The sequence below is a fragment of the Caretta caretta genome, chromosome 3 (assembly GCF_965140235.1).
Source record: "Caretta caretta isolate rCarCar2 chromosome 3, rCarCar1.hap1, whole genome shotgun sequence".
Classification (NCBI taxonomy): Eukaryota; Metazoa; Chordata; order Testudines; family Cheloniidae; genus Caretta; species Caretta caretta.
The window spans coordinates 31,632,676-31,645,428 of record NC_134208.1 but is presented as its reverse complement, the minus strand read 5'-3'; the positions used below and the strand labels follow the sequence as shown (position 1 = coordinate 31,645,428).

The following is a 12,753-nucleotide window of genomic DNA, read 5'->3' as shown; positions in this document are numbered from 1 at the left end:
GACACTACATTAGCCTTTTTCCAGTCATCTGGGACTTCCCCCATTTGCCATGAGTTTTCAAAGATAATGGCCAATGGCTCTGCCATCACAGCCGCCAATTCCTTTAGCATTCTCGGATGCAACTCGTCCGGCCCCATGGACTTGTGCACGTCCAGCTTTTCTAAATAGTCCCTAACCACCTCTTTCTCCACAGAGGGCTGGCCATCTACCCCCCATGCTGTGATGCCCAACGTAGCAGTCTGGGAGCTGACCTTGTTAGTGAAGACAGAGGCAAAAAAAGCATTGAGTACATTAGCTTTTTCCACATCCTCTGTCACTAGGTTGCCTCCCTCATTCAGTAAGGGGCCCACACTTTACTTAGACTTCTGTAAGGCATTTGACTTAGTATCACAAAATATTTTGATTAAAAAACTAGAACGATATAAAATTAACATGACCCACTCAGGATAATGTAAGAGTTCAATAGCATTTATCTCTTGTGGGGCAGGAAGAAGTATTTACATCTCAAATGGTGTTTTTATCTAGCCTCCAAAATCCTGATTTTTTTTTTTTATTTTTAATAAACAAGGTGGCCTGGCCTAAGGCCAGTTTACTGTTCTGCCACTGGGTCATGCCATGAAAAGCAAACCCAGCTCCTGTTCAGCCAATGGATTAGGTGGGGGTGAGGAAAAGATACTGAGAGATTGAAGATCATCTTGGATTCACACTACAATAATGGGTTTCTGCTGTCTTTTGTGGGAAGGAATATTGGGAAATCTGAATTCAATCTCATTGCATTTCATGCCAATATATTATATACCCAAGCCTTAAGATTTTATTTACTATAAAATATCACATTTAAGAAAACAAACACTACAACATCAGCTATATTATTTTAGGTTTAGTTTATTTAATATTCTGTTTTTGAAAATGACTGATTCTAAAGTGTGTGCACACTTTGTTGCCTTTTCAGTGTACTTGCTTATTATTCATTTACCTTTTTTCCTTTTCACTTTGCCTTTTATACATTCACCAAGACAGAAGTGGGTTGGAATAATGTAAACATAGTATCATATTACAAGAGCTTTTGTTCTTTAGGTTCATTCTCTTGTATGAACAAGAAACTTTTTAACAGAGGGTGAGGGAAGAATCCTCTTTATTCATATGCATAAATCTGATACAGATTGGTTAAGTATTTTTTTTAATGTATGTTTGCATGAACAATCTCTCTCCGTGCAAATTTTGTATTTAAGCATGTATTTACATATGTAGTACATTAGAACATAATGTGAAATGCAAATAGTCATAGCCATCAGAAATCAAGAATTGAGTTTAAATTCTTATCCTTTAGATTTCCCATTGTATCATCTATAGTGCAAGTAGTTAATGTAGTTACAAATATGGCCATTTCTTTAATTTTTTGAAAATGTGAAAAGAGCATTCATTCCCTCAGCTATGAGATTTTGTGCATTAGAGATGCCATAGAGCTAAAAACAAACCCCATAAATGTTTCTTTAAAAATCAGTTTTTCTGGAACCACTGAAATGCTTTATGCATATGGCTATTTCATGGCCTCACTACAGAGCACAGTTAAGGTTGCTTTAAATTTCCATATGTTAAAATGTTTAGACTTTTTAAGCTTACCTAACTGTGAGTTTCTTGTGTTTCTAACACTTAGTTTTTAAGCTAATTAAACATCCGTTCAATGAATTTTACTCTAATTTTGTTTATATGTACACTTCATTTTAATGTAATTTTTGTCTGGGAATTTTAAAGCACGAGGTCCTGAAGTCTTAGATCCTTTTAGCTATTCTTGGAGTAGATAGTAAGGAGAAAATGCCTTTGAGGAAGAAAATGCAAATTCTATGTATCTGATGTCTGTATGAAAACCCTCACTCCCATTAAAATCAAATAGGTGCCCTGCAATGCCACTTTAACCTGTTTGTATCAATCATTAGTTTTGGTTGACAAAATATATTTTGAGAGAGCAGAACACTTTGAAAAGAAGTGTTACCTCATGGGCCATTCCACATAAAAAATGCCTGAGTATCTTTCTTTCAGCTTCATTGATGTGCATAAACCTGATGTTTTGATCTCTTACAAGTTCCTAAATGCAGATTTGGATTTTTTTTTAAATCGTCACTGTCAACCTTTTCTAGTCCTTTGTATGTTGCTCCCTTACAAATATTTTTACAATAAAATTGTGCACCACTATAAAATTAATTGTAATAAAGTACCAAGCCCCCAGAATTCAAATGCCAAGTAATATTGATTTTAAAATCTTGCTATTTCAAACACATGATGCTAATACTGCCTAAAAACAAAAAGAAGCGCTAAAAATGTCAGTGGAGATTTGTTTTAAGTAACCATACATATAGTAATAAGCTATTATAAAATATTGATTCCAGGAAGAAGTGTTTAAGGAAAATTTTATTTAAAGGTAAACTGCAATGTACAATAAAGGTCCAATCAGTGTGGACAGAGATTGCTTAACTTTTTTTTTTTTTTTTTTTTTTGAGACTGAAACACACAGTTCTCCACTCCAGCAACATTTGACAGCAGAAAGCTTGGCCCAGTACCCTCTATTGTAACCACGCCAGCTATGGCCAATGGAATAAGTGCACTAACTGAATGTTTCTGCTAAAAATGAATAGTAGCGGAATAGTTAATAATGCTTGACATTTAAATTGTCATCAGTAGGCTCAGAATTACATCAGTTATGATGAATAAGAACAAGTCACACCCGTTGGAGCTATTGTTCCAGGCTGTCTGCAGACTCTGGAAAACATGACTCCACCTGATACATTCTGTTAACATTTAAAAGGTTTTGCTCCTCATAAGCGGGGAATAGGAGAGGAATAATTTTCTTAAGTAACATCTTAAATTTGACAGCCAAATTGTCTCAATCTGCAGTGGTGGAATCATGGAAAATACAGGGTTTTAGTGAAGACCAATGTGTACCTGGTTTTGGGAAACATGTACAGCACACCCTTCTTACCTGTCTCTAGAATAACGACCTAGCCTAATCTGTATGTGGCCCCAGTCTTGCAAATAAATATTCCATAGAGAATCTGAGTGGGTCCATAGATTGGAGCCATAGATCAATAACGGTACTTATGATATAATAAAAAATACTCAAATTAGAGGAAAACTTGAGTATGTCTGAATGTCAACAAGATAAATTTGTGATTTAGAACATACTTACCCTTTTTTTTGTGTGTTTTTTTTTTTTTTTTGTAGGATATGTGGGCAACTGACACACTATAAAGAATCAAACTTTCCACAGAGCTACCAGTTTGTGTTAAACCTGTTCTCCTTCCTCCTAAGGGTACCAGCCTCTCTCATCCATGAAGAGGTATGTTTAATAGAACACAAACTGTTTAAAACAAAACTCCACAGAAAGTAACACAAAACAAAACATTCATGTCCAAGAAAATGGAAAGTCCTAAAGATCACAGATGGTAAATGAAAAAGTTAAGAACTATGGCCCCAGTCCTGCAATAGCATCCATGCATACAGACCTAACACCTGCATGAAGCTCCACTGTTCTCAGCGTGATGCTGTATGGGTGGATCTGCCACTGCCTGTCTCACTGCCAATTCGTGGTTTCAATGCATCTACATTACAAAGAACAATGGGAAACCACATGAGGGAAAAGTTACTGAAGCAACTGCTTACCAAAGTTTATATCCACTTGTATTAAAGGCAATGGGAAGTTTATTAAAGTAGTAGTTTTTTGGCATACATACATACTTGTGTGTATCTTGATTGCAAAGTGCAGCAAATCATCTAGATTATATTAATTGTTCATTTTACTGAAGGGTTTGCATTTCAAAATAGTCTGTATCTTGTTGGGGTTTTTTAACTTGTATGAGAGCAAATGTTACCTATTTCTAAAAAGAACTATTTGTTTACATTTGAAATAAAAAAACTGCTAAAAAACAACTGTGGGAAAAGAGGTGTTTAACAGAGGGTTTTATTGGGGTGATCTGACATTTGGGTTGCAACTCACTATTTTGAAACATCAGATTGATTGGAAGGAGCCTTGCAATATTCTCTCCTGGCCTCTTTACATTTCTTCTCTTCCTACTCTCCTCCTCACCCTTTGCTATGCCCAAGCTTCTTACGTAGCCATTATTTTATATCCTTCTCCCACTCCAGCCTCATGGTTTCTTCTGTGCTTCCCCTTTAACACCTGGAACTCCTCCCTCCCTTTCCTGGTACACCACGTGCTGGGTTTCTCTCGATCTTTCTTCTGCAAGGCTTACTGACAGTGATCATGATAATTAAATTATTCCACTTGTCACCTGAAGATGTGTTGAGCCTCATCCATCTAATACCTGTCCAAGTCCTAGCTTTATTCTTCATGCACTGAGTAAGTTGCTCAACTAAATCAGCCAGAACAGACAAGGTGGAGAGAAAGCTGGATGCCAACACCATCATAGCTAGGGCCCTACCAAATTCGCTGTCCATTTTGGTCAATGTCACAGTCATAGGATTTTTAAAATAATAAATTTCATGGTGTTGTAAGGGTCCTGACACAAACAGGAGTTGTGGGAGGATCGCAAGGTTATGGTAGGGTGTGGGGGGTTGCAGTACTGCTACCCTTACTTCTGTGCTGCTGCTGGCAGTGGTGCTGCCTTCAGAGCTGGGCAGCTGGAGAGCGGCAGCTGCTGGCTGGGAGCCCAGCTCTGAAGGCAGAGCCGCCGCCAGCAGCAGCACAGAAGTAAGGATGGTATGGTATGGTATGGTATTGCCACCCTTCTGCGCTGCTGCCTGCAGAGCTAGGCCCTCAGTCAGCAGCCGCCACTCTTTAGCTGCCCAGCTCTGAAGGCAGCAGCGCAGAAGTAAGGATGGCATGGTATTGTATTGCCACCCTTACTTCTGCGCTGCTGCTGGCAGGGTGCCACCTTCAGAGCCGGGGGCGTGACCACCCGCTGCTGCTCTCTGGCCACCCAGCTCTGAAGGCAGAGCAGAAATAAGGGTGGTAATTAGGGATGTAAATAACGTGTAAAAACAATAATCGTGTAACTGATTAAAATTCTATCTGTTACATGGTTAAACATTTAAACAGGGTGCAGGAGGTGCTGCAGCACCCGCATGTTTTAGGCCGGTTTCTGCTGCTGGCCCCACACCCAGGGCTCTGTGCAGGGCAGCAGCAGATCCCCAGGCACGCCAGGATGCCGGGCGAGTAGCCAGGACCCTGAGGGTGTGCAGGGCCGGCAGACGGGACCCCAGGCAGAGTTTAATTGCTCACAGAAACTGATAAGCATCAATTTTATCGGTTAACCGGTTAAACTTTTACATCGCTAGTGGTAATACCACAACCCCCCTAAAATAACCTTGTGACCCCCCCCTGCAACTTCCTTTCGGGTCAGGACCCCCAATTTGAGAAACGCTGGTCTCCTCTGTGAAATCTGTATAGTATAGGGTAAAAGCACACAAAAGACCAGGATTTCACGGTGGGAGATCAGTTTTTGTGGTCCGTGATGTATTTTTCATGGCCATGAATTTGGTAGGGCCCTTATCATAGCCCATGTTTTCTCAATTGTGCTTTCTAATGGGCTTACATACGTTTGAACAGGAGTAAGGAATAGATACCATGTAGGCTGGAATCTTTGTGGCAGATAAACGGTTGCCTAACACCATTCTTTGGTGTCTCAGCTAATATTAATAAAAGCCAGTGCCTCCAACCCCTAATAGGGAGCACAAATGTTACGAAATTCAATTATACTAAAGTCAGCAAACATCTAAAATGATTACCATGGACAGCATGTCCCATCTGGGGGTGTGCGAAGACTCTTAGAGTTTGTCTACACCAGGAGTTCTCAAACTGGGGGTCAGGACCCTTCTGGGGGTTGTGAGGTTATTACATGGGGGGTCGCTAGCTGTCAGTCTCCACCCCAAACCCTGCTTTGCGTCCAGCATTTATAATGGTGTTAAATATATTAAAAAGTGTTTTTAATTTATAAGGCGGGTCGCACTTATAGGCTTGCTATTTGAAAGGGGTCACCAGTACAGAAGTTTGAGAACTACTAGTCTACACAACAAAGATATAGGCCTGATATAGGCTGATATAGGCCTGCAGCTGGCCTATATCAGCCAACTTGGGCTTGTGGGGCTTGGGCTACAGTGTTGTTTTCATTGCTGTGTATTCTGGAGCCCCAAGCTCTGGGATCCTCCCACCCCACCGGATCCTAGAGCTTGGGAGCCAACCTGAGCCCAGAAGGTCTACACAGCAATGAAACAGTCCTGCAGCCTGAGCCAGCCACAGGTATCCAGTTACTGTATAGACATAATCTTAAAGAGCTTCCAACTTCTCTCATGAGCAAGGAGCCCAGGCTGCAGTGGTGAGGTAATCCCAGAAGGTGGCCAGTACAGTGGGTCCTCTCTCTGATAGTCAGGTCCCCTCAGTCATAGTTTAAATAAAATTATAAAGTTGAAATCTGAAGACTGAGAATGGATCTTGTAGGTTGTAGGAATGGAGATGTACTGCCCTAACCTTCTGGAACCAAGTGGAAAAAGCAACACTCAAACTGTGAAGATCACCGGGAAGGAGCCCAGAGGTGGTTAAGAAGTCAGAGCTAGGTCACAGAAAGCACCTGGAAAGTTTTGCACACCAAGGGGGAAGATTCATTCAAAACTGAGCAGAAGGTCAGTGAAAGTGATATCTTGCTACCTTGAAACAAAAATCTGAAACTTAGGGTGGTCTTATCACAAACAGGGAGTCAGAGTAGTAGGCTTGAGATTGTGACATGCTCTGATACTAGGGAGATTATATAGTGCCAACAACAACAAAAATAAGTGTGCGTTGAGTGGGAGGGAGGAGACTGAGATGTGACTTGTGTCACATTCATACTCAATGATTCATAGCGCTTGTACAGTGCTTAGGTGCCTTAGGCATATCTAAGATCTAAATAGAAATTGTACTGGGCACGTCAGACAGGCATGAAGAGAGAGACCCAATTCTGATAATTTTATATGTAAATTGACTCAGAGATAAATTTCATGCATTGTGTTTTTAGTGCCACAATTTTTGTTTAGATTTTAAGATTTGTTATCTATGTTGACCCTTCCTAGAGTTTTTAGGCCTTTTGGAAGAAATTTCTGATGTGGTTATGAGATAGGCAGCCCCAGTTGCTATTTTTATCAGCAGTTACATTATTTTTTAACAAGAATGTAAGTTTCCTTGTCACTTTTTAAAAAAGTTTGAAATACCTTCTCCTTTTATACACTGTCTTAATTGTAAACTACTTATCCTTTTATTAGTCAAAATGCCTTATTCCTGTTACTACAGTATTTATCATTTGTTTCAGGTTCACTAGCTAAAAGACACATAGTATTTAAAGTAATACGAAAGGCTGTATTTAACTTCATTTGAAAGACTACATATGCGTAATTACAGACACAGCTTTCTTTTAAAGCTACTGTAGTGGTAAAAATAGTGTGTGCATACTCAATCTGCGAATGTAACAATGCGCCCTTAGATGTTGGAATAAATTAAAGTTGTGCTTTAATAAACAGAAATAAAGCTTGCAATTCATCACCAAGCAGTTTGTGCCTCCTGGACACATAGGGTAAGAGTCGGATTTAAAAGTAAAGGGTGTGCTTCCAATGTGCTTGATGTCAGTCCCATCCAGTTTAATCAGTCAACATTTAGTTTGTGTAATGATAGTTAGCAACAAGCTGTTGAACCACAGGGTGACTTATCTTCACTCAAGTGTAGTTGTGCTCTCTTGGGACACAACTACTTTGAGTCCAGTCAACACTGCACTGAGGTGGAGCCACATTTCTTAAGCAGACAACTGGGGCTGGATAGCCCGAGGCTAGGGTGTCCACTTCAGCCCAGCAGCTTTAACTCCTTATTCTTTCTGGTTTTGTTACATCTTCTTTTTATAATCATTTGCTAACAACATTCAAGGAAAGTCAACATTTTTTGTTTGCTCTTTACTTTAGGTATTTGAAAAGGGGAAATTATACAAATGAAAATAATTGATATCTGCTTTTGACTTTTATCATTAAAAGATGAATTATCATTTTACAGTGCATAGATTAAAATGCATTAAAATATTTAGCAGCTTTAAGTCTTTCACACTGTAAAGTTATTAATTATTGATCTGCATGAGATTGTGAGTTCTTTAAAACTTATTTCCTCTTCCCCTGTGGTACATATGTATGCCCTGGCTTTGTGTATTGTTGTATATTAATGCATGTTTCCAGCTCCAGGAAAGCAAATATAACCTCAAGACTAAGAAGAATTCACAGAACTCAGCTTGCCCTTCTGTTGACTTAGCAAAGAAAGAAAGGGCAAATGAATACACAAAGTGTTACCCTTTCTGAGCCTCTATCAAGATTTACTTGGAAACATTATATAATAAGACATCTTTTATTTTTTGAATGAAACCTTATGACTCTCAAAGGAATTTGAGAAAATTTGAATTGTACCTCCACTTAATTGCCTATCTCCATTCAAACACTTGACAATGTTAAACTAATAGTCATTTAATTACACAAACCCATTGAAAACAATTTATTAACTGAACTTTAAAAAAGCTTTTACCATTCTCCAAATATAGTCATAAAAATTGACTCCATTCTCTTCTGCCTCTAATGTGGTCTACACTAGGACATTTAACTGGTGGGTTAGCACCAGTGTATGTGTCAGTGGTACAGTGTGAAGGCAAGCCAGGCTGGTTCGGGTTTGTTGTCTACCCACCTGTGGTGTTCACAGTTGTAGTAGCATTGTTTGTAGCCCAGTCCCCAGCACAGCTTTCTAAAGCAGTGACTTGTGGGAGATTTTGGAAAGCCTTCTGGCATAATTTGAAAATAAGTCAAACTCCCTTAATCCCCTGGAAGAGTCCCCTAAATCCCATTCTCAAAATGGAAGTCTGAATAAACTCTGTTGTTTCCTTGCTTGGCAAATAAGGTTTCTGCTGAGGCTCCCAAAAGGTACTTGTGAGGCATCTCCAGCAGTAGTGGTGATTTGGTGAAGGGCAGTACTTTTGGAGATCCACAGACTAACTGGAGTAACTGGGGAACATTAAGGCCTGGAATCATTAGATATCTCACTTAGTCTGTTGTCTTTTTTCCTACCGCTCTTGACTTGAGTGAGCCACCCATCAGCTTGATGATTACGTCTTGTGCTGCTTTAAAAACATTAGTGAGACAGAAGGAATTTATTTAGGACTGCTTTTTATGCATCTTTCATTTCAAGACAGAATGAAATGTGTTTTCAGGTAGGTAAGAGTCATATGTACTATCTAGGTGAGTAGGCTGGTATGTGGGCCAACAGATAAAATGTAACTTATGCTTTGGCCATAGTACCCCATGGGGAATTTCTTCCAATAGAAAACTCCTATTTTCTCCTGTTTCAGCTGCTATGTTATTTTCTGATTTTCCTCCCCTCATTTGTCCAGCTTTCTGAGTCTGGACATATGACATAGCTCAGCCAGCCACTGTGTATGTTGAATTTAGCACTTCTGCCCTGACCCAGAACACTGGCCATGCAGCCAGAAAGAAGAGCTGAAGGAGATGCAAGACTCTGAAAATTGAAACAGGTGTGCAGGAACCAGCTCTTCCCACTGCACTAATGAGAGGTAGAAAGAAATAAGAGGTAGAGTGAGGCTAGTAGAGTAGAGGAGAGGTGAGGTTAATGCTTCTGTCCTCATGACAGTTGGTAATGGCAACATTCATAAGAACCAAGAAAACTCTTCCCCTTCCCCAAAATATGAAAAATCAGCTCCCAACGGTATATGAGATATCAAAAAGCTATATAACCGCTCATCCCCTGGTTCTTTCTCCTGTTAAACCAGCTCAGCTACCATGGGCAGGATTGTGGGTCTGTGCCGTTTGCAGCTCTCAGAATTTTGGATCTGTCTGGAAATCCTGCGAATGCAACAGTGTGAGGGGCATCACCTGTTCTGGCTTGTCATCCACCCAGGCTGCCTATCCTTACTGATCAGACCACAAGGTGTTTCCATGGCATCTAGTCGGACAGGGGTTCTCAACCTTTTTCTTTTTTTTCCTGAGCCTCTTCCCTTCCCCCCCAGTGTGCTATAAAAACTCCACGGCCTACCTGTGCCACAATAACTGTTCTTCTGCATATAAGTCTGGGTCGGTGTTAGAGGGTAGTAAACACGGCAATTGCGTGGGGCCCCATGGCGCTACATTGCTCAGCCTTTGGCTTCAGCCCTGTGTGGCGGGGTCAGGGCCCTGGGCTGCAGCCCCATGTAGTGGGCATCAGCTTTTTGCTGAGGGCCCCAGTAAGTCTAATGCTTGTTGGACCCTCTGAAACCTGTTTGTGGCCCTCTAGGGCAGTGGTTCTCAAAGCTGGTCTGCCGCTTGTTCAGGAAAAGCCCCTGGTGGGCTGGGCCGGCTTGTTTACCTGCCGCGTCCGCAGGTTCAGCTGATTGTGGCTCCCACTCGCCGCGGTTCGCTGCTCCAGACCAATGGGGGGGTGCGGGAAGGGTGGCCAGCTCGGCCCGCGGCACTTTCTGCAGCCTCCATTGTCCTGGAGTGGCGAACCGTGGCCAGTGGGAGCCGCGATCGGCCGAACCTGCGGACACGGCAAGTAAACAAACCGGCCTGGCCCGCCAGGGGCTTTCCCTGAACAAGCGGCGGACCGGCTTTGAGAACCACAGCTCTAGGGGACCCCGGACCTCTGGCTGAGAACCACTATAGTAGGTTATCTGTCTGAATGGAGAGATGGATCCTGGGATTTAATCCAGCTTCTCAAACAGTGGATAAGTTTCCCACTCCAGTCCTGATTGATGATTATAGTCATGAGCTGGATTTCCGCTCCTTTTCACAGAATCATAGAAATTTAGAACTGGAGGGGACCTTGAGGTCATGAAATCCAGACCCTTTTTGTCTTCTTACAGCATGGCTTGATGCTCCTGTTGATGCCCATTTCTGCCTGTTGCTTGGCTAAATCGTCACACTCCAGAGCACTGAGCATTATTTTGTTCAATTGGCTCTGGATCTCCTCTCCCCAGATTGACACCAGTGCCTGAGCATCAGCCTAATAAGATGAGCCATCCCAATATAAGATTGTTTTAGAAACTGTTCACTGTGAAAATGACTTGCAACTGAGATCTGAAGTGTGCAGCGCTGTCTGTGGGTACAGGTAAGTGGCCTTTGGCCAACTCAACAGTGTGTGATGATTAGGCAGGAACACTAAATAGTGACTAGGGTGCTGTGAAAAGACAGCTGATGGAGCAGTCCCAATAATACAATCTCCATCCATACTGACCCAATGGAGGACCACGTGGTAGTTAGATTTGCACAAAGCAAGTCTCATCCTAAGTGCAGTTGAAACACCAATGCAAAGGTGGGAGCACTTTTATGCGTGGATGGGAAGAGTGTTTAAAGGAACTGCTAATAGGACTGCCTAGTGGTTAGTGTGCCAAATTCTTTCCTGTATATGGAACTCTAGACCAGAGGTGGGCAAACTACAGCCCATGGGACCATCCTGCCTGGCCCTTGAGCTCCCGGCCGGGGAGGCTAGCCCCTGGCCCCTCCCCCTCTATCCCCCTTCCCTCACCACCATGTGGGGAGTGCAGTTGGTTCCGGCCAGGTGGCACGGCTGCCAGTCCTGCCGCTCTGAGCAGCATGGTAAGGGGCAGGGAGCAAGGGAGAGGGGATTGGATAAGGGGCAGGGAGCAAGGGAGAGGGGATTGGATAAGGAGCAGGGGGTCCTGGGGGGCAGACAGGGAGCGGGGAGGGGATTGGATAAGGGGCAGGGGGTCCTGGGGGGCAGACAGGGAGCGGGGGGGTTGGATGGGGCGGAGGTTCTGGGGGTCAAGGCAGTCGGGACGGGGAGCAGGGGTCAGTTGGATAGGCGTGGGAGTCCCAGGGGGCAGGGGTGTGGATAGGGGTCGGGACAGTCAGGGGACAGGGAGCAGGGGGGGTTGGATGGGGGGGGTTCCAGGGGATGGTTAGGGTGGGGGGTCCCGGGAGGAGGTGGTCAGGGGACAAGGGGCGGGGGTTGGATGGGTTGGGAATTCTGATGGGGGGGGCGGATAGGGAGTGGGAGCCAGGCTGTTTGGGGAGGCACAGCCTTCCTTACCCAGCCCTCCATACAATTTCACAGCTCCGATGTAGCCCTCGCGCCAAAAAGTTTGCCCACCCCTGCTCTAGACCTTAAGTTGAATGAACAAAAAATAATATATAAAATGTGAGCTAAGTGAATATTGGATGACTTTGTATTATACCCCTTTTCGGTATCATGTCTAATTTAGACTGGTGGAGCCTGACCTCCTAGCCTCTGACTCAGTCTGGAAAAAAATGGCAACTATTTCAGCTGTGGGTGTGTGAATATGTATTTAAAATAACATCAACTCCTTAAAGGATTCCTATAAAACACAATTTAGCATAGAGGGATATAAATGAAGTGAAAATAAAACTTATATACTATTTTCCCATTCTTTCTTCATACTTTATATATTTCCCCTTTTTCTTTTTTTATCCACATTTGTCCATCTCTTCCCTCTTTGTTGTTTTCTCCTCTCTCTTTCTTACCCCAGGTGCTCTCTCCCTCCCATCCCAACTGCCCTCTCCACATTCCCTGAGTCTCCTTATCTTATTCACTTTTACTCTTCTCCTTTTTCTCTTTGCACTCTCTTATTTCCCTGTGTTTGCAGAAACCTCAGCTCTTGGGCACTTCTCCCTCCTTTCTAATCCTCTGCCTTGGGGTTGGCTGTGAAGGGAATTGGGATCCAAACTCAGGGTCTCCTCCCTTTTCCAAATCCATGCTCCAGCCACAGAAAACCCTGT

General features: G+C 42.7%; 2 protein-coding genes across 2 annotated transcripts in view; both read left to right on the top strand.

Moving 5' to 3' along the window:
- Positions 1 to 3,935, top strand: part of TAF1B (TATA-box binding protein associated factor, RNA polymerase I subunit B) — a 60,056-nt gene extending 56,121 nt beyond the window's left edge. The window contains exon 15 of the mRNA XM_048845482.2: positions 3,220 to 3,935. Within this exon, the coding sequence (XP_048701439.2) occupies positions 3,220 to 3,385 (166 nt within the window). The 3' untranslated portion in view covers positions 3,386 to 3,935. The remainder of the gene's footprint in view (positions 1 to 3,219) is intronic.
- GRHL1 (grainyhead like transcription factor 1) overlaps positions 3,230 to 12,753 on the top strand; it is an 82,211-nt gene continuing 72,687 nt past the window's right edge. Inside the window, exon 1 of the mRNA XM_075126423.1 lies at positions 3,230 to 3,334. Coding sequence (XP_074982524.1) covers positions 3,327 to 3,334 — 8 coding nt within the window. The 5' untranslated portion in view covers positions 3,230 to 3,326. The remainder of the gene's footprint in view (positions 3,335 to 12,753) is intronic.